Raw genomic sequence first — 27,569 nt, forward strand, 5'->3', positions numbered from 1 at the left:
AATACCCAGATAGAGGGGAGATATCCAGATACATGTATGTGTGTTATTGTGATCACCCATTTTCTGTAATCCAAACTATGAAAAATTGGTTACTATTTGTGTGTTGCATTTGCATTTCTATGTATTTTACAATGGAAACAATGGCCATTGGAAAATAGCTTAAATTTTCTGTAGCTTAACTTCTTGGCATCCACATAGTTGGGTTCTCAAATTGAAACAGAGTACAAACTATTTAGAATGAAATCTGAAATTGTTGAATCTTTGGAGAGATCTAATGGTTTGGTTGGAAACGATAATCTTATTTTGACATTATTGTTGGATCTTATTTAATAGTATCGATATATAGATTCTATCAGTATTGTCGAACCATGCATATATTTAGCTTCATACTATACATATCGATAGAATTTGAACTGAGTCTGATTTTTTATGTAATAAGGCCTTGTTAAATGGGAGGATTACTTTTTTTTATAACCCAGACTTGAGCGTGTCTAGTCGGTGTAGGACTTTAACACTATCTCTTACAGCCAAGCCCATATGTTAGGTCATGTATATTAATAAAAGTAGTTGTTGGCTCTAACTCTTCACCCGTTGATCAAACATTTAGTTTTACTGAACTTGAACTTTGATACCATGATATAATTTGAGGTGGGTGTAACTTTTTACTTAATAAGACCTTGTTGAATAAGAGTATTACCCTCTCTTATAATTCAATAGGCTTGAACGTGTTTAGTCGATATAAACCCTACCCAAAAAAAAATCATTAACCCTCTTTGATATTAATAAGTCATCTTTGAATTTAAGAAAAAGAAAGTTTTCAACGAATATTTAATCATGATATGCATGACATTTATACATAAGATGACACGACAATATTGGTTGGTTAATATATATACATCTCGATTGCTAGATAATAATTTTCTTTTTCTTTCTTGACAATTAAAAAAAAAAAAAAAATTCTACTAAAATCTCTTAATTCTAAGATAAAAATATTAAAATATAGAAAAAATCTCACAACAGTCCACGTCATCAAGGGCCCCACTGCCAACAAAGCTTTCACAATCATCAATCCCACGCCGAACAACTCAAAACTCAACACTCTTCTCAACTCTCTCTCTCCACCAAATTTCCGTCACCCTATGGCTCTAGAAGCTTCCATAGACCGTCGCAACCACGCGCCGCCGTCCACGGCCAACGGTGCTACCACCGCCGTGGTCTTGCCTCCAACTAGGGGCTTGGCCACGCACCGGCTCAGGCTCAACCCCAGCTCTGACCACAATCCCGATAGCTACGATGACCTCCCCTTGGAGTTCAGTCCTCACCTCTTTAGCTCGCTTGAACGATACTTGCCTCCTACTATGCTCTCCATGTCACGTGACTTCAAGCTCCAGTACATGCGCGATATTCTCCTCAGATACTCGCCTGACGGCGAACGGACACGTGTAAAATTCTTATCGCATTTGTGTTTTTTCGTTTGAATTATTGGATTGCGTGTTTTAAGATATGAGATTTCTCGTGTTATGTTGTTTTTTTTTTTGAGGTTTTGGTTAGTTAGCGATTTTTTGGTTGCTGAGAAAATGTGGAGAAGGAAGAGTTTGGTTTGGAATATTTGAATCTTAAGTTTGGTGTTTGTATGGAACGTGTGTGAGTTGTTTGCTTGTTTGAATAATTGGATTGTGTGTATTAGGGATGAGATGTTATTTTGTTGTGTTGTGATTTGTTTGGGAGTGGAAATGTGTTTTTGATTAGTTTGATTAGGGTTTGTTTGGTTGCTGAGAAAATGTGTAGAAAGAAGAGTTTGGAATCCTGCATTTGGTGGAATGTTACGGAGCTGCTGCAAGGTGAAAGTGAACGCTTATTAATCACGTGTTGTATGTTTTTAAAATAATAATGTGTTACAATTTGTGAAAAATTTGACCGGTAATGTTATACATGTAATAGTACTGCCCCCTTAGGTTATGATTTATGAGTCAAGATGAAGAAGTTTGGGTGTGGTATGTTTCACTTGGTGCTAATTTTGGTGTAGGAGGAGGATTTTGTATCTGCATTCTTGTGTTAGTTTAAGAATAACTATGGCGGAATATACTTGAGTGAGAATTGCAAGATCAAATTTGTTTTTGTTGTCCTAATAAGTATTAATTTCGGCTACTTTTGTTTTAGCTAAACTTTGTCAATGTTTCTTATTGCTTGTAGTATGCTCAGATTGGTGTACCAATCGCATTTATGGTGTCTATTTTAGCTTGTTCAAACTTTTTATTACTTATTTATTATTATTATTTTTTTTCATTTCTTTGAATAGGTTCAAAGGCATAGAGAATACAGGCAGAAGATCATATCAAACTATCAGGTAGATTTACCTGATTTTTTGTCTTGGACGTCTCATACCCTGAAGTTGTGCAATCATATGTGTTATAGAGGTTCCCATCTTTATTACTGGATTTGATATGTTGGTAATTATCTCCTTGAGGTGTCATGGTGAAAAGTTGCGAGTGTGCCTCTTTGGTACTTGTAGAAGGATGAGATCCTGATGCCCCATGAATTGCACAGTTCTTTTCTCTTGGCATTAGCCTATAAATGCAAATTACTATTCTCAGCTTACATATGCCTTTTTTTCCTCTTTCTAACTGCTCCCTTTCTCTTTGCAGCCTCGCCACCGGCAGCTGTATACTATGCAAGCTGTAAATTTTTTTGTACCCTCTTTTCTCCAGGCAATTAACGAGAATACTGAGGAGGGTTTTAGAAGAATAATTTCTGAACCCACTCCGGGAATTTATACGTTTGAAATGGTTCAGCCACGTTTCTGTGAAATGTTGTTATCTGAGGTATCATCTCTTTCTTTTTATGTAGGCTGTATTATTTTTTCCTTCTTTTGGTTTTTATATTGTCTTATTAGGTTCTGATTGCATAGGTAGAAAGCTTTGAAAGATGGGTACATGAGACAAAATTCAAAATCATGCGACCAAACACAATGAACAAATTTGGGGCTGTTCTTGATGACTTTGGCCTAGAAACCATGCTTGACAAGTTGATGAATGACTTCATACGTCCTATGTCCAAGGGTAATACAACTCTATTCATTTTGAGATAATGACTATGCATTAGTACATAGAATGGAACACACTCATTTTTGTTCTTTAAAAATGCTTTGTAGTACTCTTTCCTGAAGTTGGTGGATCAACGCTGGATTCCCATCATGGTTTTGTTGTTGAATATGGAATGGATAGGGATGTTGAACTTGGTAGGTGCTTACTTCAACCTTCTTAGCTTCTCCTATTTTCTTAACTTGATATGTTTTTCCTTGTCTGTCGGTTTTCTCAAAACTCTGGGTGAAATACATTTATACCTTCATAAGCTTTGGTGAGATATCAATAGCTTTATTTTTGCAGGTTTCCATGTAGATGACTCAGAAGTCAGCCTAAATGTTTGCTTGGGCAAGGAATTTACTGGTGGTGAATTGTTCTTTCGAGGCGTTCGATGTGATCACCACGTGAATTCAGAAACTCAGCCAGAGGTATGCTAAATTTAAGACAGATTCCTTTTGACTGAAGTAGATCATATATATATATATATATATATATTTACTGACCCTGTGATCATATGTAAACACACGGTTTTCTCTCTTTCTGGTCCTGCGCTTATGGGGTATCGATATCTGTCAACACTCAACTGTTGTTTCTTAGTCATATTTTCACTTTTGAGCCATTTCATGGCTACAGTGCCACCTAACTGAAAACATTAAGAACANTTCTTGTGTTAGTTTAAGAATAACTAAGGCGGAATATACTTGGGTAAGAATTGCAAGATCAAATTTGTTTTTGTTGTCCTAATAAGTATTAATTTCAGCTACTTTTGTTTTAGTTAAACTTTGTCAATGTTTCTTATTGCTTGTAGTATGCTCAGATTGGTGTACCAATCGCATTTATGGTGTCTATTTTAGCTTGTTCAAACTTTTTATTACTTATTTATTATTATTATTTTTTTTCATTTCTTTGAATAGGTTCAAAGGCATAGAGAATACAGGCAGAAGATCATATCAAACTATCAGGTAGATTTACCTGATTTTTTGTCTTGGACGTCTCATACCCTGAAGTTGTGCAATCATATGTGTTATAGAGGTTCCCATCTTTATTACTGGATTTGATATGTTGGTAATTATCTCCTTGAGGTGTCATGGTGAAAAGTTGCGAGTGTGCCTCTTTGGTACTTGTAGAAGGATGAGATCCTGATGCCCCATGAATTGCACAGTTCTTTTCTCTTGGCATTAGCCTATAAATGCAAATTACTATTCTCAGCTTACATATGCCTTTTTTTCCTCTTTCTAACTGCTCCCTTTCTCTTTGCAGCCTCGCCACCGGCAGCTGTATACTATGCAAGCTGTAAATTTTTTTGTACCCTCTTTTCTCCAGGCAATTAACGAGAATACTGAGGAGGGTTTTAGAAGAATAATTTCTGAACCCACTCCGGGAATTTATACGTTTGAAATGGTTCAGCCACGTTTCTGTGAAATGTTGTTATCTGAGGTATCATCTCTTTCTTTTTATGTAGGCTGTATTATTTTTTCCTTCTTTTGGTTTTTATATTGTCTTATTAGGTTCTGATTGCATAGGTAGAAAGCTTTGAAAGATGGGTACATGAGACAAAATTCAAAATCATGCGACCAAACACAATGAACAAATTTGGGGCTGTTCTTGATGACTTTGGCCTAGAAACCATGCTTGACAAGTTGATGAATGACTTCATACGTCCTATGTCCAAGGGTAATACAACTCTATTCATTTTGAGATAATGACTATGCATTAGTACATAGAATGGAACACACTCATTTTTGTTCTTTAAAAATGCTTTGTAGTACTCTTTCCTGAAGTTGGTGGATCAACGCTGGATTCCCATCATGGTTTTGTTGTTGAATATGGAATGGATAGGGATGTTGAACTTGGTAGGTGCTTACTTCAACCTTCTTAGCTTCTCCTATTTTCTTAACTTGATATGTTTTTCCTTGTCTGTCGGTTTTCTCAAAACTCTGGGTGAAATACATTTATACCTTCATAAGCTTTGGTGAGATATCAATAGCTTTATTTTTGCAGGTTTCCATGTAGATGACTCAGAAGTCAGCCTAAATGTTTGCTTGGGCAAGGAATTTACTGGTGGTGAATTGTTCTTTCGAGGCGTTCGATGTGATCACCACGTGAATTCAGAAACTCAGCCAGAGGTATGCTAAATTTAAGACAGATTCCTTTTGACTGAAGTAGATCATATATATATATATATATATATTTACTGACCCTGTGATCATATGTAAACACACGGTTTTCTCTCTTTCTGGTCCTGCGCTTATGGGGTATCGATATCTGTCAACACTCAACTGTTGTTTCTTAGTCATATTTTCACTTTTGAGCCATTTCATGGCTACAGTGCCACCTAACTGAAAACATTAAGAACAGATAGATAAAAGATTGAACCATGAGTGTCCAGTCTTTCCTGTGATTCTAATAGATGTCAAATGTATAGACTTAATACAACCTTGGAGGCCATAAAGAAAATTGTTGTCATTTTCTTTTTTTTGGCATATTTTCAATTTAACGAGTATTTATTTAATGAAAAATTTTCTTTTTCCCTATGATATATTACAGGAAATTTTAGATTATTCTCATGTTCCAGGACGTGCAGTTCTTCATCGTGGTCGCCACCGGCATGGTGCTAGAGCCACAACATCTGGTTGGCGGGTCAACTTACTATTATGGTGCAGAAGGTATCTCTCTAATAGTTCATGTCTCTCAAAAAAAAGTACTAGAGATCTAGGGTTTTGCTTTTTGTAGGTGTCAGTTCCTCTTGGTCAAAAATACATAGATCAGTTCAGTTGCTGATTTTATGGAATTAAATAGCATAAAATTAGATTGGGGCAATAGAAATTTTGATTGCTTTCTTGTTTAAATCAGCTGCTTAGTGGAAAGAAGAGAATTCAACTTTGGTTTTGTATGCTCATAAAAGGGTGACTGTACTTTATGTAATGCATTAAGCTCGTGCTTAGAGGCGAAAATTGGGCCATACTGGCCCTGCATGGTACAAGACTCAAAATCGCTTGCCAGGATCACATTTTAGGCACAAAAATCCAAACACATGGTCTAGCCAGGAAGTACAACAAAAAATTTTAGAAAGCCAAAGTAGAAAATCCCTTAGTAATAGGAAATGATGGATACCGGCTGGTCTCATCTGAACATGTGATCTGCTGACAATTTTCCACTAGTATCAACTAAACTAATATTCTGTTTTTCAAAAGTCTGGAAGATATTTTACAAAAGGTGGGGGCTTGTCATTACATATCCTTATGTTTTTTTGTTTTCTCTTATTGGATTGTAAGTCCTGGTTTTCTCAATCACAGCAGTGCTTCGCTAATTTTGTGGTATTTTATGTTTAAATGGTTTGAAACTTGTAGGGAGTCTTGTGAGATGTGCGTTATAACGCTTATTTATCACCCTTCTTCTTTACTAATAGGAAAAAAATTGTGATGTGTCCCCCTCAATTTGTATGGATAGAACAATAAATGTAAAGCTTTTGGAGTATAAAATTCTTAGTTGGTCCCTTTGCTGTAGTAAGCCTGAAAATTTGCAACAACATCTTGTCGGTATGAATGTAATCATGTTGACAAGGTTATAAGTGGTACAGAAATATGATATATGCTTAGATTTGTGAATGTTTTCTTGTGTGCTGTTATGAAGGATGGTGATGTTGGCTTGGAATGGTTCATGTAATTCTGTTGTTTATACGTTAATGCACATTCATATATTTTAATAGCTGGGACTAAAATTATTATCTAATCTGTTTTTGGTTTTTTGAAATGCATCACAATCTTCTATCAGTTCTGTCTTTCGTGAGCTAAGGAAATATCAGAAAGATTGTTCAAGCTGGTGTGCAGAATGCCAACGCGAGAAGAAAGAAAGGCAGCGTCTGTCAATTGCCGCAACCAAACAGGTATATAACATTGTTTGTGAAATGGAGAAAAATAATTAAAATCTTATTCTTCGCCTTAGATATAATATCATTTCATTACTACATTCAGGAACTTCTGAAGAGGGAAGGAACTTCCACTTCTTGAGCATGTTTCTTGTGAACTTGTATAATACCAAATTCTTCTCGGTAATCATTCTGCTGGGCCTCGTTTGTGGAATCAGAGGAGTGAATGGTGACGCAATATCTGTCGCTGTGTTTCTTTTCCAGGTTAGCTGTACAGTAAAATCCGGTCAAGTTGATTATCATCTTACATTGTTAGCTATTTTGATAACAAATGGAACATCTTTTGTGCCGCCATGGTCGTTTTGTTCTTTCTTACTGTATCATAAAAATGTAAGATGATTTTTCAGCTAATGAAAATGTTTTAATTACTCTTAACTTGTTTATAATTTTTCTGAAACTTAAGAAAATTGCAGTAGATCTTCTTCAAAGCCTTTTGTACTATCCAAGAGAAACAACAAATCAAACTCAGTATTTTTCAGAAAATAAAATGGGTTGGCAGGTGAATTTTTTAAAACGACATAATTTAAATACTGGTTCGGTAGCCTTACTGGACTACGTAATTTTCAGATGAACAAAGTATGGTACTGTAGTATTACTATTAACTTTGCCTGCCCAGAAAAATACAATATAGAGGAGTTGATTTGAGTCGTTAGTGGACTGAAGTGGAGGCATCTCCCAGTGGGGCACTGGCCCCATCTGCCTCCACTATCTTATAATACCTTAGACGAAACCCCAAGAAACCATTCCACATCCCATATTTTTTTCAACTAAACTACGTTCATTCACTTAATAAAAAAAACATTTAAAAAATAAAAACTAGCTTAAATCTAGCAATATTTCACTAATTTAGGGCTTTTTTTGTTTATTTTTTTTAAATGGGTATAAGTTTGATGTTATTATAATTTTTTTTTTTTTTGGTAATTGGAGTGTTCGAGTCAGTTTGTACATATCTCAATTAATTTTGAGATCTATTGAATGTTTTATAAGTCCAATGGATTAAGTAAGTTACAAATATGATAGGTGGTCATTTTGTGTGACTTGAACACAAGACCTTTGGTAATCCAGTTTGTCATCTGGCCACAACCCAACTGTCAATTTTGCACAAAGTTAGTGCATGAACCGGTCAATTTTGCTCCTGAAATTTGTATGCCCCATGGTACCAAGCTTACACCAAAACAATACCTAACAAATGAGCCTCAATCAATCAATTACATTCACCATCTCTTGTTTGTATAGGAGACAATTCCCTTTTTCGAAATCAGAAGGATAAAAATGGAATTCTCTATAGATTATGAAATGGTTGAGAAGAAAAAATATCAGAAGCAAAAAGCCCCATCTCAAGGCTTTTTGTATTTGTTTGTAACCAGCTTTTGCTGCCTGAGCAAAAGCACATGCAACAAAACAACAAAACAAAAGCAACTGAAATGAAAAGAAAGAGAGAGTGTTTTTGTTGCTTTTGCTTTTGCTTTTGCTTTTATTGTTGTGAGTTTAGTACTTCTGGTGCAATCGATTGTTGGAAGCAGAAGCAAGTAAAAGGGGGCATGTGAAATTGAATAATCCTTTCTTATCCTGAACCTGAAGAGAAGATAGTGGAACTGTGCAATGAATGTGTTTGCAATTGCAAGTACTTCTTCAACTTTTGCTTTCTGCTTTCCACTTTCTACTTCTGCTTATTGAAAAGGTGGTGATGGTGAAGAGTCTCTTTATTACGAGACTGGACTAGACTTGACAGTCTGTCAGGGTTGCTACTGTGTTCAGAGTTTGGACTGTTTCATTCATGGAGCTTGAAGCAATGGGTCCCATTTCTTTATTACAGGTATTTGTCATGTTATCCTTGTATAATTGATTAATTTGAAATGTACCCACGGTTATCTCCTATACAATTATTAAAAATTATGGGATTGTTCGAATCTCCTGTACGAGTGTCAAAAACCCACCTTCCTGATGAATTGTTGGTATGTTTTTAAATTAATCGATCATATGTGGGTATATAACAAATAACCCTTTATAACGAGGAACCCAATTGTTTAAAAGTGATTTATAAAAGAAAAATGATACAAGGGTTATTGGTATGTATCGTTGTATACTCGTAGAAAACATGTCACATAATAAATCTTAATATTATTTTATAAGGAGACTAAAATACCCTTTTAACTTGAGAAAAAAAGAAAAGGGTATGTCAATCTTCAACTTGCTAATTAGTTGAATGGGTTTCCACTATCCACTACTTGTCCATTCTCAAGTGCCAAAAATTAAATTTCTAATCAATCAAATTCAAGGCCATAGACCTCTCTGCTTGTGGTCAGGACTCAGGTGGCAAGCCCTTTAGGGTCCGTTTGTTTCCATATTTCATATTATATTTCCAATCCTATCCTTAAAATAACTGTTTGTTTTATTATCCTCAAAATACTATTATATTTTCTTTAACTATTTTTAAATCCCTTAAATTTATTAATTTAATTAAACACTAACAAAAAGAGTTTAAAAATTAATAAAAACATCCCCACTCACCCACATTTGTCAGATTCCGGCCACCACCGCTGGAAAATGACTGGAATCTGGTATAATAGCACACTACCAGCTGGATCTGGCCGGTAGTGTGCCGATCTATCATTTTTCGGCTAGATCCATTGCCAAAGATATGGTCGTTGATGGCCAGATCTTTGGCTGTAGCTGGTCGTCAATGACGGCCAGAAATGGTCGGTGGATCTGGCCGGAAAAAGCCATATCGGCACACGAACGGTCAGATCCGACCGGTCGTGCGCCGTAACTCTAGATTCAGGTGGTGATGGCTGGAATCTGGCAACTGTGGGTGGAGGGTGTTTTTGTTATTTTATAAAATTTATATATATATTGGGGTGTTTAATAAATTAGCAAATCTAGATAGATGGTTTTGTTAATTTTTAAATTCTACCTCTTTATTCTCATCTAACTCTAAAAATATCAAAAATCCTATCCAAAATAATAAAACAAACGGATCCTTAGTTATTGAGGTTAATTATATCTAAGAGTTTTGTGTTCGAGTTGCATGAGAGGTACCTACCATATTTGTGTAAATTACCTTGGTCTATTAGACTTATAGGGTGTTTCGTAGCTTTGAAGATTAGGTGGGATTGACTAAGAATTGTACCTGATACCTCAGCTACTAAAAAAAAAAAAATTCAAGACCAAGATCTTCCAATATTAGTGCATCTTCTAAAGGTCAAAATAGCTAGGTTTCTCCTAGCTTAGACTTCAACAAAAATATCTATAATAGTTATCTATTTTTTTTTCATTGATTAGGCCTAATTTTTAAGTCAAGATTGCCACTTTCATTGTTGCTTTTAGGTATATATTATTGTTTTCTCTATAAAAAAGGGCATCTTAGTGCAATGAATGTGCATGGTTTTCCAAAGTCTTCTAATCCTTATTGTTTAGGAATCTTCTACACTTATAAAATAAGATAAATTCTTTAACAATGCACCTAAAGGGGTTTACTTGCTAAACCTCCTTTGACTCTACCCATAAAGCTTTGATACATTTCCCAACTTTATATTAAATTATTCATGTGCTCTTATCAAATCTTAATTAATTAATCTATAATCAATGTTATGGTTTAATACAATTTACCCCCTAAGTTTTCTTCGAATTGAGTTTTTCTTTTCAATTATCTGAAACAACTATTTACCCTTTATCACTAGTTTTCTGTTAGGGTATTGGTGTTACTTTAACGGATCAACGGAAGTATCCATGAGTTAGTTAGTTGACAAAACCATAATTGAACAGCAAAGGGTGTAGGTATATTATTATTTCAAATATCAGGGGAGGAAATTTATTGAAGGAAACCTCAAGGGGGGAAATTGAATTAACCCCTCTCATTGTGGTTGTCTTAGTCACTATCTTTATCACAATTATATCATGGACCAAAATCTATCTCTGGACACTTCCAAGAAATTTAAATTTTCTTCACATTTCTATTGTGTATTAATTTATTCATATTGGAATGAAGGAAATATGATAAAAGGGATGGTGACTAGTCACAATGAAGAATATTTTATAAAAGTGTGAACTATGATGCTCACAGCCCTTTGGACCACTTTGTGTTTTTTCAACATTCTTTATCTTTCCTTGTTGGGACAGGCTTGCTTCTTTTAGCATCTTTTCAATTTTTTACTCTTTCTTTCACTTATCTAACACCATCGTTCTTCTTATGACGCGTAACTATATTATATATATTATAACTGTCCTATATTACTAATTTTAAATGTTAATTTGATTAATAATACACCTTTACTGTTTTATATTTTTCATTTAACTTATCTAACACAAATTTTATAATTGAAATATCTGTTACGGTTCTTTTTCAGATGCATAACTGTTTATTACAACCATCTAATACCATGGGCTTCGATTTTTTTTTTAATATCATATTAATATATTCAATAGGGTAGTATTCACCGTGACACGTATTAGAATTAACTTTCATAAAATATGTATATATGAGTCATCCATCTAAATGATTATATCTTAGTTTCATGCTTTCTATATATAGAATAATCATGCCTAAAGAAAATATTAAAAAAAGTAGTTAAAATATTGGTGGTTATACCTAATTGGGATCTTTTGTATGGTTAAAGCTAAGGGTTTTAATTGGCAGTAAAGTTATAATCAAAATAATTATGAAAATAATTTTCTTTTGAAGAATAATCAATTGATAAGAAAAATAAAGCTGAGAGATTTTTTTAATTTGCAAAATTATGATAAAAAAATTATTTTGAAGTGTATATATATATATTTCACCTTTCTATAAAGAAAAATTTCATCGACTTTGCTCGAGTTTTGAATAAATTTTAAAAGAGATCAATGAAATTTATTTACGCTCTTAAAGATCATATAAAAAACACACTAATATAAGACCCTCTTAATAAATCATAGATTAAACATGTTTATATAAGATTCTCTCTGAAAATTCTAAACTTCAATTCTCGATCACTTCTTATATACAAGAGTTGATAGGAGTTCAAGTATAAGTTTTAAAAATAATTAGGATGTCCGCATAATTGAAGTTTGAATTTAAAAAAAAAAAAAAAAGGATGTCCACATAATTGAAGTTTGAATTTAAAAAAAAAAAGAAAAAAAAAAAAAAAACCTAGAAAGTCTGTCGGAGAGGTATATATGATGAATTTTTTAAACAATAATAGAGATAATAAAAACCATAAGCCATGCATGCTTGCATTAAACTTGGTTAATTATATAGTTTAATACACACAAGTTGCAAAAAGGAAAAATTTTCTAATAGTAATCAAGAACATTGTCGGTGATACGAAGATCTTTTTGGACGATCCAGATTGCATCATGATATTCCAAATTTAAGTTTTCTCTGTTGTTTTAATTAATTATTTTAATCAAATTGTTAAATTAATTAGAATATTAGTCACCGAAGATCATGGACAAAATCTCTCTTCGTCAGAAATGGTCCCTATTTTTGTCTAATCTTCCACCGCCCACCATGACTTTTCCTTGTCATTATTAACTTTAATTAATTTTAATTAGTTATTTTGTTAATTCAGATGTATGCTGGAGATTCTGGTGACAGTTTTTCTCGTCTTCTTCTTCTCCTTCTCATTGATTTTTTAGCACTCCTTTTTTATTCATGGGCACTTCTCTTCAGTCAATCTCTTTTTTTTTTTTTTTTTTTTTTTGGCTTTTTTTCTTGTTTTAACCGAAGTATCCGATCCACTTGCAAGTTGAATCCGCCTAATCTTCAGAGAGATCCGTAGGACCCCATTGCCAAGTCCCCAAGTAAGATGTTGGTACCCAGATGGGGACTCGACATCTCTAATGCACCTCTAACTATCAAGGCAACCCACCATGGGTTTTTTTTTTTTTTTTTTTTTTTTTTGCTGTTTAATAAGGTTTGATTTTTATACAAATTATCCATAATTTAAAACATTGATGAAATTTTTTTCTAAGGTTTCTAGGAATTTTAGAAAAATTAAAAGGAAATTTCTTCTTTGTATTTTATATATTTTTCAATCTAATTGTTTAAAATAAGTTCAACGATTTATTCGTGGTGGGTAATAACTTAAGAAAAATTATTTATGATGGTTATTTTAACGCAATATTGTGTTCGACAACATGGAAGTGTGTTAATTACTAATTTATGGAATGTATAATTAAAATAAACATTTTTTTTTAATTATTGGTCTATACATTAATTTTTTTTTTCAGACATTTGTACACATACATAATGTTACATTTTTTCATTTTTTTTATTGGTGTCTAGCCAACTTGTGCTTATCTTACAGCAATGCACTACCGTGGTCCCTAGATAAATCATGGGTAGAGGTAAATAATTTATTATATCACGGTATTTACATATTGTAATCGGAAAGAGATGATCATATTCTGCTTTGTTAAAAATTAATTAGGGGTGCTCAAATCAATAGCTTATCTTAAGTTTAATTAATTAATCATATAAATGTTAAAGAATGTAAGTTAAACCTGTTTATTAATTTTAAATTAAAATTAGTTACCACCTATGGTGCAGCATCCCTAAGAAACACATAATCTATATTTATTTTTAATTTAATGGAAGGGATCAAGTGGTTTACCAAGAAATAGAAGATAATAGAAACAAGTGGAAGTGAGAGGAAATTAGAGAATCAACTTGAGTTTATCTTTTTATTCTAGGCCCAATGACTTAAGCATACCCAAGGTTTGTTGAAACGATAAGTTGGTACCTAAAAGGTTTTGAAACGACAAATAGGTACCTTCCGTCATGCTCTGTTAGTGATTTTCATTTGATAATAGTGAAAAGACTAAAATGCCCTTGAAAGTTTAATATTTTAGTTTTTTATAAATTTAAAATTTTCTAAAAAACCCCATAGGTTTGTTAATTTGACTAAATACCCCAATATATAAATTTTTTATAAAATAACAAAAACACTCCCACCACCCGCAGTGCCAGATTCCGGCCACCACCGCCGGAATATGGCCGGAAAATTGCGTTACGACACAGACCCATCGGATCTGTGTTGTAACGTGTAGATTTGGCATTTTCTAGCAACATCCGTGGCTGATCTGGCCAGAAAAGGCCAGATCTACGGCTAGATCTGGCCGTCGAGGCCGGAATCTGCCGAGAAATTGTGTTACAACACAGACCCTTCGGATCTGTGTCGTAACATGTCGATATGACATTTTTCGGCCAGATATGGCCGTCGAGGCCGAAAAATGCCAGATCGATGCGTTACGACACAGATCTAACGGGTTTGTGTCGTAACACAATTTTCTGGCTAGATTCCGGCGGTGGTGGCCAGAATTTGGCACTGCGGGTGGCAGAGGTGTTTTTGTTATTTTATAAAATTTTTATATATTGAGGTATTTAGTCAAATTAGCAAACCTAAGGGGTTTTTTGAGAAATTTTTAAATTTATAAACCCTAAAATATTAAACTTTCAAGGGCATTTTAGTCTTTTCACTATTATCAAACAAAAATCATTAACAGAACATGACGGAAGGTACTTATTTGTCGATTCAAAACCTTTTGGGTATCAACTTATCGTTTCGGTAAACCTTAGGTATGTGTAATCGTTCTCCATTTATTCTAACCTAAATCATGATAATACATATAGACATGTCATGGTATTTATTTATTTATCAAATAAATAATTTGTTATAAGTCTAAAATGAATAATAATATCAGTTTTTTTTTTCTTTTTTTAATGCAAGCATTTGATTCAAGTAAAATACGGTTTCATTTTATTTTCCATGTTTTATTTTCATTTGTAAGCCCTTGGAGATATGTCTAAATTCGATAACATTATTAAACTGATAAAGCTGATGATTAAAGTACGACGAGTAAACCTGAACGCCGCTATATACTGTCGTTTTAACAAATGAAACTTTTCTTTTAATTGACATTTTTTCCTCATCGGGATGTTCTTTCACATAAAAGAGCAAAAGTGTACTCTCTTCTTCACATGACTCCATGTACAATAGTGAACATGCCCATATGGTGTGGGGTAAGTGTCCCTTTCTCTTACAATCCTTTCATGGAGAGAGTACCCACACTCACTAGATAAATCAATAACATTATTTTGTACCAACGCTTGGTAATAATTGGTAGAGGACAAAATTAAATTTTAACTAAAAATGTAAGTTCCAGTGGGATGGTAACAATATGAAACCCAATCTGAGTACTAACTTGATACAACATAATATGTTACTGTGTTCAACTCACACATTGTGTTGAAGATGCTACAACTGTATATTTCCTTATTGACACGTATGACATCACGTGTAATATAAAGAATATAAAGTGATCAGAAAGACTTAAAAAAAAGCTTCAACATACCGTTTAAGTCAAGTTAACGATAAATTCTTAAAATAAAACATTATTTTAAACTTATTTAGTAACTAAATAGTATAAGATTCATTATTTCCTTAATAGGATAAAGGAGGATTTTAATGGATTTGTATAGTGATTAGTGAATAGGATAGGCAAAGATGATGAACCACATACTTATTTTCTTCTTCTTTTTTCTCTAATTGGTTTACTTTTACAATGTGTCCATAGAAAAGACTTCAATTAGGTGGGAAAGTACTACGAAATTGATGAATGATTATTCCATTGAAATCCACCAATACCAAACTTGAATTTCTTCACTCAACAATAGCTCTTATCACTGATTGCCACCATGAACCTAACTTAAATTATAGATTGAGATTTCCACAAATATCCTGCCGACTCTTTATAATTATTTAGAAAAAATAAAAAAAACCCAAAACATCATCTTAATTAACAACTATATGTATAAATTTATCATTACTCGAAACAAAAATACCGACTCAGAGTAAACTAATAATGTTATTAGACTTGATATTGTTGTATGATCTTCCAAAATGATATCTCATACATGACGAAATTTTTTTCACATTCATTTTTCTTTTCTTATTTGCGTTACAAAAATATTGTTTCACTCTACATTATTCTTTTTTGTTATTCACATAATAGGTAAGTTAGTAGGAAAATGTTGTGTTAAGTTAGATGATATTAGTTAATTTTCTCCTTAAAATGTTTTACTCTTTTATTTCGTATTATTCAAAAGTTCTTTCATTCAATCATTTTATAATAGGTAATGTTATTTGTACAAACTCTTAAACTCTTATATAAAGTGAGTTTGTAAAAATTGACGTGACGTGTCACAAAACATGTCATATGACATTGGGGTCCATGTGACTTAATATTACATTAATGTTATATGGACCCTTACATCATGTGAGACTCACATAATGTCTGTACAAACCTTTTTATATAAATAACTTTATTTTTTTATAATATTAGACTCAATAACTACAACCAACCATTACTTTTAGTTTTATATAATAATAATTTAATATATATATATTAAATGTGAAAGTCTTAAAGTTTTTAATATGTGTAACAAATGTTAACAAATTTAGGACGTTCAGAGATGATTGATATAAATTTGATCTCTAATGTGGATGATTTGAAATTTTAAAGTGCGAACTAAAAATAAGCATTCGATTTCTAACTTCACAAACCCTAAAATCAAAACCACCTATCGAGACTCACCTTTAATCGGCACTTAAGAATTTTCAAGTTTGTAAATTTATATATATTGAAAAAAATTAATTAATTAATTATAACAAAAACCAAAACCTTATCTAAGAAGCCGAATAGGCAAATATTGACGATCCAATAACAAGCTCATAATCTCTCTCTATTAAACTAATCCCTCTCTCCTTGTCCCAACACACATGGCCTTAGCTTCTTCTTAATTCTCCCTCCTCTTTTCTCCTTCTCTTTCTCCCCTTATATATTTCACTCTCTCTTCAACAACATAAATTATATAACTCAAACTTCTTTTTATCATCATCATCATCATCATCATCATGGGTTTGCATCAGGACTTGAACGACCTCGCCGCCGATTCCTTCCCCGTCTTGGTGCTCGCACTCTTCGCCAACTGCGTCGCGACCGTTTGGTCCCTCTTGAACGGCTTTCTCCACTCCCTGGGGCTGACCCGCCTCTACCCTGACGACATCGACGTGGGTCTGTCGGGGCTGATCATTCTGAAGGAGCAGTTGAAGATAAACGGTCGGTTTTCTTACGAGTATTCTTGCGACAGCGGCGGGGGCGGCGGGAAGAAAGAGTGTGTGGTGTGTTTGTGCAAGTTTAGAGATGGGGAACGGGTGAGGAAGCTGGATTGCTGCCACGTGTTCCATAAGGATTGCTTTGATGGGTGGCTGAATCACCGGAATTTCAATTGCCCTCTCTGCAGAGTGCAGATCGCCGCTCGGTTCCGCTCCCTCGAACCAAAGCGTGTGCGGCACGCGCACGCACGTGACGGAGGATTTTGTTGAGTGGCTCTCCTCTCCCTTGCGTCGGTGAGATTAGATTGATTTTGTGGTGTGCATGTGCATCATGGATGATGCTGATGGTGATGATCGACGAATATATTTTCTGTAATTTTTAGAAGTAATTTTTAGAGGGTTGCTGGCGCCTGGCTGTTTTGAGCATAAACTTTCTCTTTTAATTTTTAATTTTTAGAGGTATTTTTTTTTTCTTTCTTTTTTAGGAATTTTAGTTTTAATTTTGGGTTTTTTTTTTTTTTTTTTGAGGGCCGCTATATCATATGGGTTCTTTTTTTGTTTTTGTTGTAAATTTATCACTTTTTAGTGTTTATAAAAGTGGGTTCTCTTGTATAAACACTCGTTTATAATAATTATATGCTTTTTATTTAGGTTTAAAAATTTAAAATATTAGGATAACAGACATTAATTATTATTGTTATTATTATTACAAAATAAATATTTACATAAAAGTGCCAAAAGTGATGAAATAAACTCATAATATATTTGTAAAAAGTGCAAAAGTAATCCTATCTCAATAAATCATTCGGGTTATCCAAATCTACCAAAATTGGCCTTCCCTAAAACTGGAAAAGTGCAAAAGTATCATATGTTAATAACATTCCAGACCATAAATGTAATTCTAAATCTTATTTTATTTAAAAATTTTGATTAATAAATTTTTTTTTTTTTTTTTTTTTGGGTGACCCAAGAAATAGAAAGGTGTATTTTCATTGGCACATGTAGTTTAAACACAAAATGGGTTCATTGATTGAGAGTGTTGCTGTCAGTTGCTTTCAGGACAGTTTTGATGCAGCTAATTATAAACTTTGTTAATATGTACAAGTAATTTCATCTTACCAAATTAAATATGTTGTCCCTTCTTAGACTTTGACACTTTTATCATCATCATCTTAACATGTCACTCTACCTTGTGATATTGGCAACAATAGATATTTTATTGTTCACCTACCAGAGCAAGATAACTCCTATCTATTGTTTGTCTTGTTGATTCATAACTTGAAATTGTGCTTTCCTTTATCTTCCAAAGTCTCTATTTCGATTACGGTTTTTGACAAAAAAATTCAATCTTATAAAAAACGAACTTTTTTTTTTTTTTAACTTTAATTACATATTTGGGTTTGATAATCAGGTGGCAATTTTTTTTTTTTTTTGTCTTTGTCTGGTTGCCTTTAATTTCTGCAACCCTAATACCCCACAAGCCTTGTATTTCATCCTCTGTTGTAGCGTTGAGGATTAAATGACGATTTATCACCTTGTAGGCTAATGGAATGAAAAATTATTTATCATCGCAATGACTTGAACCTAACACGAATTTTTCTTTCGGGATTCAGGTTGAGCTCTATTAAAAAACAAAATGGGCTCACAGCCAAAACCAACGACTTTTGGTCAGTCATCAACATCAAGCCCAACATTTTTTTGAAATCCCTTGAGTTGGAAACTATAAATGCTTCTCTCAAGCCATAAGAGTTGCTTTGTGAAATGAAATGATAAAATATTCAGAGAATGATTTACATGATCAAATTTAAAGTTGAAATGAAATGAGTCAGAGAAATAGTACCAGGATTTTTGAGAGGCTAATTATGTTGACAGAACACAGAGAGCACAAAGGCTTAAAATGCAATATTGCTTCATCGCATTTTATCTGTGTGCTCTCTATCTTCTGTCAGCAAAATCATAACATCAAGCCCCCCCTTTAGCTCCCTACCACACAGCCGTGTTACTTGAGGGCTAAATCTTCACCTCTGTTTTAGAGCGTATTTATTTGAATTTTTATTACAGTAGTTTAATAGAAGTAGGATAAATACTCACGTGTTTTGATACTGAGATAACCTTGTGGTCGATTGACACGACAAAGGAAATTCCTTTAATTTGTTTTCTTATGAAATAGTTGGGAGCTTGAATAATTATTATGAAATACTTCCCTTTTAAACTACTGGGTTAGGATTTAAAGTGATGTTCAACAGATTGTTTTTACATTGCTTTTCTCATTTTTATTCCTTTCACTATAGGTTTTTAATTATTTTATTAAAGATTATAGAGCATTTTAAATGAGATTACTATTCCAATGCTGGCTACCAATTTAAATATTAATCATCTGTTCATATCATGGTAAAGTAATTAAGAACATGAAACATGAGTAATTCTGTATTAATATAATATTTATTAGTTAATAATGGCACAATGTACACATAACATAAATGTGGACAATTTTTTTTTTCTTTCATTGGCTAAGTTTCATTCAACTTCGTTTTAAGATTTGGCTCCAGTTTCTTTCATATATTGAATATAAAAGTTGGTTTTGACTTTTGAGGATTGTTTTGGAGAAAGTTTATGATGATATTCAAATATGAGATAAGGCAATGTATTTGTTTACACTACAATACCTATAAAATAGAGGAATAGTTAGTGGGGGTTTTATTGGCGTAGACTCCAACGATCAAGTTAATGTCATTATCGGTTGATGAACAAACCCTAAACCCTAAACCTTTAATTTTTATTCACGTGGCTGGCGTGCCTTCCCTTTTTTGAGGCCAACTTCGCAGGGGCTGCTTAATTGCTGTTAAAGTGCTAGAAAACTCCAAGTTCAGTGCTGAAGAATTCATCAATGAGATGTCTACGATAGGTATTCATCAATGAGGTGTCTACGATAGGTAGAATTCATCATGTTAATGTGGTGCAATTGGTCGATTTTTGTGCAGAGGGATCTAAACGTCCCCTTGTATATGAGTAAATGCCTAATGGGCCTCTTGATAGACATATCTTCTCAAAAGTAGATAGAGGTACGACGTCATTCAGTTGGACAAAACTTCATGAGATTGCTTTAGCAACAGCTTGTAGGATTGAGTATCTTCTTGCGGGCTGTGATGTGTGCATTCTTCATTTCGACATCAAGCCTCATAATATATTACTAGACCACAATTTTCACCCAAAAGTCTCGGATTTCGGACTTGCAAAATTTTATCCAAAGGAAAATGATTTTGTGTCTGTTAGTGCTACAAGAGGAACTATAGGGTACATAGCTCCTCAGTTAGTTTCAAGGAATTTTGGACCCATCTCATGCAAGTCCGATGTTTATAGTTTTGGGATGTTGTTACAGGAAATGGTCGGAGGAAGAAGGGACTCTGATAAGAGGACAGCTCGTTCGAGCAGAGCATACTTCCCGTCGTGGGTATATGACGGAATAAATTTAGGAGAAGATTTAGAGCTCCCAAATGTTTCTGAAATTGAAGTTGTCATAGCGAAAAAACTTTGTATAATTAGGTTACGGTGCATTCTAAGTGAAGCCAGTAGATCGTCCTTCAATGACCAAAGTTACGGAAATGTTAGAAGGAAGCGTTGATGAATTGCAGATGCCTCCTAAGCCTTTCTTTTCTTCTACTCAACATACCTCCATCAGAGGGACTGAATCCTATTCTTCAACTGAGTGGCAATTATCTGAATCAATAGAACAATCAATTCTTGTAGAATAAGGGCTTTTTATAGTGTATTGTACTGTTTCTATTTTAGGGCTAATTGCTTTAAACGATTTGAAGTTATCTTGTAATGAAATCACCCCCTTTGTTTTCTGAAAGAAGTAAAAACCTCTATTGTTAATGAAAAATGATTATTTGACTGTTAAATAAAAGGTTAACAGTGAACCTTATGATGCTTTTTCACATTTGACTGGTAAAAAAACCACACTCTGATGGTGATAATGGAAAACCTGAAACAATATTGAAGCAAACCTTCTAGATCGAACTGAACTGGAAGACTGATTAGAACCAATTCAGAAAAGTATTCTAAAACTTATACTAACTATGACATTCTTATCAATGCAATTTCCTCACAACAACAACAACAGTATATATATATATTTTTTTATATTTTATCTATGCTCAAAATTGTTGGTCTTCCTGAAAATTATTTTTTGGTTCCGCCTCTGTTACCACTAATAATATTTTATTTTGGACTTGATAATTGATACGGGAAAAAAACAAAAATGAACAAAAGTGAGAAGTCTGGTCAATTAAACCTCCTAAAATTTATTCATTTCCACTTGTTTCCAAGAAGACTCGCGATGGAAGATTTAATGTTGGAAAACTTTTTAACTCTTGCTTGTCTGTTCCTTATCGGAAATTTGCTATTTGCCACATAAAGGCCAAACTTAGACAATTCCTCTATCCCTCTTCCTCTCTCAAGCTCTACTTTTCTCTCTGTTCGACTGTCTCCATGACCCTTCTGCTATAAGTATAATCTTCTTTCTTCTCTTACCTTACTCAGAAGCCAGAAATAACACTTCTGGAAACAACGACCAGAATGCTTATGAATTCTGTAAACCCGCATCTTGCTGCCCAAAAGGCCCCCGAATCCGTTTTCCCTTTAGACTCATAAATCAATCAAATTTTTGTGGACTTGAAGGGTTTGAACTGTCATGCTCTGGGAACAAAACTCTGTTGCATCTTCCTTTCTCCGGCGAGTACTATGTGCAAAAAGTTGACTATCTTCGAAACACTGTAACCATCATGGATGTGAATGAGACACCATGCTCACTGCAAGTCTATCACTCTCCTAACTTCTCAGAGTCCAGATTCATTACCCACATGCAACAGAACAATTACTCTGTAGTGAACTGTACTGAGAATTATTCCAGATTTTTTTGCTGCAGTGGGACCCTTTATGTTAGTGATGAAATAAATCTTTTTTACGCAATGGATGAACATGAGTCCAGCAGCTCTCTGCCTTCATTTTACAGCGTATATGGAACATTTAGTATTCTGCATGTGGTTGACACTTATTTTATGAGGACGCTAGGTGAGGGCCTTTACAACACGAAGCATCGACATTGAATGGAATGCTATTGATGGATGCTATGGCTGTGAAAAATCAGGGAAATACTGTGTTTCAACACTACAAGCAACACAATTTGTATCAGACACAAATGTAAGATCCTTAAATTTTCCCTCTTCTTTCTTAGAGTTCTATTTAAAATTTTCTATTTTTGAAGTTGAATATGGCATCTGCTTCTCAAATTACTTTTATGCCGGCAAACAGAGTATAGGAAACAAAAGAAGGGGAACAGACACTAAATGTTTTTCTTTCAATATGCAGATTCCCAGCTGGGTCGTATACTTTTAATTTCGGTGTTCACAGTTATTGGAGCCATTGCGTTCTTTGCATTGGTGATACTTCTCGTTCACGAATGCGGAAATCCGAAAATGAAAGAAGACTCAACTAAAGTGGAGAAGTTCTTGAAGACTACAAGACATCAGTCCAACCAGATATGCTTACCGTGAACTTAAGAAAATAACCGGTAAATTTAAGCATAGACTTGGCCAAGGAGGTTTCGGAAGTGTCTTTAGAGGGAAGATCTCTAATGGAGTTCCGGTTGCTGTTAAGATGTTGGAACATTCAGAGGGAGATGGTGAAGAGTTCATCTGAAAATCTACTATTGGTAGAATTCACTATTTTAACATTGTCCGCCTCTTAGGATTTTACTCGGAAGGAACACAACGTGCTCTTATATACGAGTTCATGCCCAATGGATCTCTAGAGAAACTCATCTTCTCAAAGATTAGCAACCCAATCTCGCCCATTGAGTTGAGAAATTGCAAAGCATTGCAATTGGTGTTGCACGTGGAATAGAATACTTGCATCAAGGATGCAACCAAAGGATCCTTCATTTTGATATCAAGACACATAATATACTACTAGACCATAATTATCAACCAAAAATTTCGGATTTTGGGCTTGCCAAGCTATGCTAAAAGGAACAAAGTATTTGTTCATTGACAGTTGCTCGAGGAACTACTGGATACATTGCCCCCGAGCTCTTCTCTAGGAACTTTGGAGATATTTCTTACAAGTCTGATGTGTTTAGTTATGGTATGATGTTGTTAGATGGTTGGATCGCGAAAGAATATGGATTCGACAATTGAAATCAAAGCCAAATTTACTTCTTCCTGAGTGGATATACAACCAAAATGAATCTAGAAAAAGAGCTCCATTTGGAGATTGAGGTAGATGGAGATGAGGAAATTGTCAAGAAGCTTGCAATTGTTGCACTTGGTGCATACAATGGAATCCCAGAACGACCTTCAATGCCAATGGTAATACAAATGCTTGAAGGTGATTCACAAAGCTTGGGGTACCTCCAAAGCCTTTGTTTCTTCAGACGATGAAAGGATTAAAATTTCTATATTAAAGACACAATGTAATGACATTTGAAACCAATGTAATAAGTTTGAGATATTTGATTATGCTTAAAGAACCAATTCTGCTCTTTATATACTAGTTTTAACTCTTTGGGTTAACGTCTATATAAGTTTATGCTGGACTTAAACTAAACTAAGGGCCTCTTTATGGCCAGTTTTGGGTTAATATCTTAAATATGAGATATCTTTTGGTAAAGGGTAAACGTTTTTAGCGAAATGGCAAGTTCTCACCCCCTTGTTTCATTTATCCAGATTTCCTCCCTTAATTAAAACCCGTCTGTGACTGTTCACAAAGGGTGGGAATAGAAAACTGACTGATCCTTTTATCGAGCATGGGCAGCCATAACTTGGGCTTCGATTCCGGCGAACGGGAAGTCAGAAAGGGCCAAAAAAATACCCCACACAAACTAAGACCCAAGGAGAGTCTGTTGTGTAGTTTGATGACGCCGGTTGCTCTCCGATCGAACAGAAAACCCGAGAATATACCCAATCGCAAGGTGGCAAGTGTGAGAGTGGCCAGAAAAGTGAGTGATGACGGCAAGTGGGTTATGGGCTTTGTAAAGGAGGTCGTGAGGAGTCCAACGATGGTCTTGGAAGTTATTTAGAGTTGGGATCGGTCGGAAAAAGCCAAAGTCCGACGGCTTGGACAATGTTAACGTAGCCTTTCTTGCTAACATAAGTCCACTTTTAGCCCAAAGGAGCACCGGCGCACGTTGACATGCTAACGTGAGACAGTTTTAAGTTAAAATCAAAGATGAGAATTGGAATAAATGAAATATAAGGATAGAAACTTGCGGTTTCGCTACGCTAAACATTGGGTGGGAACAGTAGTTTTACTCTTTGGTATATAATTGTTTTCATATGAATGCATTGGTTTATTATACCCATGGTATCCTCGGCACCGAAGACCCTCTAGATTTGAAGGCTTTTCCCCAGAAATTAAGGGCCATTTCACCCTATCTCATGATGGAAAAATTATTTAGAATGCTTTTATTTCTCACTTAAACTCTTTTTAAGTCTCAAAATCAATTAAATTTAAATACTTTTTTTTATTCCAAAATTAACCTTATCCTTATCCTGTTTAGCTTTTTACTTTCCTATTTTTTTTTTTTTAATTTATCTTCTTTCTTACTCCTTTTAATTTCTCAGTTATATAATCATGATTAATAAACAACAAATAGACAACACAAATCCTTCTTGAATATTTTTTTTTTCCTTTTATTTGTTTATTATTTTTTGGAAGTGAATGAAATTTTGCTCCAATATACTGTGATTTAGAAAAAGTTATGAAACCCTAAAAAACAAACAAAACAAAGGTTGGAAAAAATATTTTCAGTCATAATTTTGCAAAATCATGACATGAAATATTCTTTCCAATCTTGTTTTGGTTTGTATTTATGCGATTTCCATAACTGTTTGTAAATCACGAGTTTTTAAGAAAGAAAAAGGAGTTGGGAAATGGAGAAGTTAAAAAAGATTAGAAAAAGGGTAATTTTGGAATAAAATTATTATTATTTTTTTGTAATTTTATAATTGATTTTGGAATGAAATATATTTTTACTGGCCATGGAGCATATTTCCAACATTTATCAAATTGTTTTTCCAAATTCACGGCGTCTCTGGGAGGAAAAATAATGAGAAGGGAAGAATCATCAACTTTTTCAAATTTCTGATTTCTCTGTTGTTCTTTCTCTCAGTGAAATACAAGCAAGAAAACTTCAACAATGTTCTTCTTCATGTGGAGACATCAATAACATTCAATACCCTTTTGGCTTATGGGGCGATCCAGCAAATTGCGTTGATTCTGGCTTTGAACTTTCATGCGAGACCAACAAACAATCCTAGAATTCGATTCAGGAAGTACATTGTGAAGGAAATTTTCTTAAAATATCATCAATGTCGTTGATGTTAACTTAGCCAATGGGAGCTGTAGCTCCATACAAATCTCTGACGAGAGGAAATGCTACCCTGATTCTTATAACGATTTAATCTTGTCGATGCTCAATTTCCAGATTTTTTAATAGTGAGGTTCCTTGTTTGAGTAGAAATACGTCTCATGTTTATGTTTACATTTTCTTGCTCGGTCATTTCAGTTACCAACTACATCTATGCCTTCTTATGAAACCATCCACAAGATTCTGCAGTCGGGTTTCAATCTTAGATGGGGATTGTCTTGACGATTTTGGTGCAGGCTATATTGATCATAAATCAAATCCACCATATACTTTTGTTTGCAACAATGAACCTGATTAAGGTAATTTTTTTGATGACTTTGTAAAACTGATTCATATTTCAATCTTGTATTGTCTAGAAATTTAGTGAATCATCTCTCCAATGTCTGTAAAAGGCTTTGCTTATACCTTCCAGTTTTTCTTGAAACATATATATTTCTCTGGTCGGATTATATAAAAGAAGCAATCCTCAAACCCTTTCACTCAGGTCGTACAATTTATATGGCAAGATTCCCGTTTTCAATTCCTCAATTTGTGTTATAAACTTAAGTTCTCTTTTAACTTCTGTATGCTATGCACGGATAGTTCTGCCGATATGAAGAATACTTCTGGAAAGTTAGTCCCAAGCAATCTTTCTAATTCTTGCTTTGTTTTGATTTGCTGGATTGAATTCAAGTTCTTTCTAGATAATTACAACTTAATCCATGAATTTTTGATTTTCTGCTTTCTTGGTTTTCAGTGGCTCTTATTTCCAGATTTATCATGATCCAACAATTCTGTTGCTGTATATTCTCCACATGTATATATAAAACATCTAACAGAACTGAATATGTTGATAAATTTCTACACAATCAACAATCCGGATGCCTAAAAGGTACTCGTTCGCTGAGATCATCGCAATGACAAAACACTTCAAAGAAAAGTTAGGCAAAGGTGGCTTTGATCAGTTTAAAGGACAGCTTCATAGTGGTTACTTAATTGCTGTAAGGTGCTAGAAACTCCAATGCTGAAGAATTCATCAATGAGTGTCTACAATCGGTAGGATTCACCATATCCATATGTACAAATAGTGGCTTTCATCCGAGGGATCTAAACGTGCCCTTGTGTACAAGTGTCTGCTAATGGATTTCTTGATCTCAAAAGGAGATAGAGGTCAACGACCTTTAGTAGGGAGAAACTCCTGAGATTGCTTTAACAACAGCTTGTGGGATTGAATATCTCCATGTGGGTTGTGATATCTGCATTCTTCATTTTGACATTAAGCCTCACAATATCCAACTGGACGCATTTCCCTTCAAAAAGTCTCAGATTTCGGACTAGCAAAATTTTACGCCAAGGAAAATGATTTTGTTTCGGTTAGTGCTACAAGAGGAACTATAGGATACATAGCTCCTGAGTTGATTTCAAGGAATTTCAGAACAATTTCTTTCAATTCAGATGTTTATAGCTTTGGGATGTTGTTGTTGGAAATGGTTGGAGGAAGAGGGAATTATAATATGCAGGCATTTGGTTCAAGCAGAGCATACTTTCCATCATGGGTATATGACCAGATAAATAGTAGAGGAGATTTACAGCTCCCAAATGTTTCTGAAATTGAAGTTGTCATGGCAAAAAACTGTGTATAATTGGGTTATGGTGCATTCAAGTGAAGCCAGCATATCGTCCCTCCATGACTAAAGTTATGGAAATGTTGGAAGGGAGCATTGACGACCTACAAATGCCTCCAAAGCCGTTCTTTACTTCTTCTCAACATATCTCTGCGATAGAGATTGAATCAGATTCATCAAAAGGAAGGAACTCACAAAATTCTACCAATTCCACGAGCTATTCCTAAAGAAATTTCATGGATCTTTTCACCTCCCACCACCGTAGTACACCGATCCAAACCCATCTCCATCGCACCCACACCACGGCCCACCCTTAAACCATCACCACATCAGCCACACAAACCAAATCACCATTAAAAATTAAATTAATTAACTACCATATCTCCAAGGCAAGGCCAACAAAAACCAATAAACAAACCCCACAAACTC

The 27,569-nt window shown here is 34.2% G+C and overlaps 2 protein-coding genes and 1 pseudogene across 2 annotated transcripts; all 3 read left to right on the forward strand.

Annotated features, from left to right (window-relative positions):
• Nucleotides 1-1,038: 1,038 nt before the first annotated feature.
• On the forward strand, nt 1,039-7,386 carry LOC116106575 (uncharacterized PKHD-type hydroxylase At1g22950-like). Its single transcript, XM_031392948.1, has 9 exons — nt 1,039-1,442; nt 2,300-2,347; nt 2,646-2,822; nt 2,909-3,059; nt 3,152-3,238; nt 3,387-3,511; nt 5,631-5,749; nt 6,858-6,969; nt 7,058-7,386. Exons 1-9 carry the CDS (start codon nt 1,140-1,142, stop codon nt 7,091-7,093), a joined length of 1,158 nt encoding a protein of 385 aa, XP_031248808.1. The 5' UTR covers nt 1,039-1,139; the 3' UTR covers nt 7,094-7,386.
• Nucleotides 7,387-20,121: 12,735 nt separating this feature from the next.
• On the forward strand, nt 20,122-20,730 carry LOC116106598 (rust resistance kinase Lr10-like). Its single transcript, XM_031392969.1, has one exon. It carries the CDS (start codon nt 20,122-20,124, stop codon nt 20,728-20,730), a length of 609 nt encoding a protein of 202 aa, XP_031248829.1.
• Nucleotides 20,731-22,078: 1,348 nt separating this feature from the next.
• On the forward strand, nt 22,079-23,571 carry LOC116106599 (annotated as a pseudogene).
• The last annotated feature ends 3,998 nt before the right edge of the window (nt 23,572-27,569 follow it).

Source organism: Pistacia vera, unplaced genomic scaffold, assembly GCF_008641045.1.
Source record: "Pistacia vera cultivar Batoury unplaced genomic scaffold, PisVer_v2 Contig52, whole genome shotgun sequence".
NCBI classification, from domain to species: domain Eukaryota; kingdom Viridiplantae; phylum Streptophyta; class Magnoliopsida; order Sapindales; family Anacardiaceae; genus Pistacia; species Pistacia vera.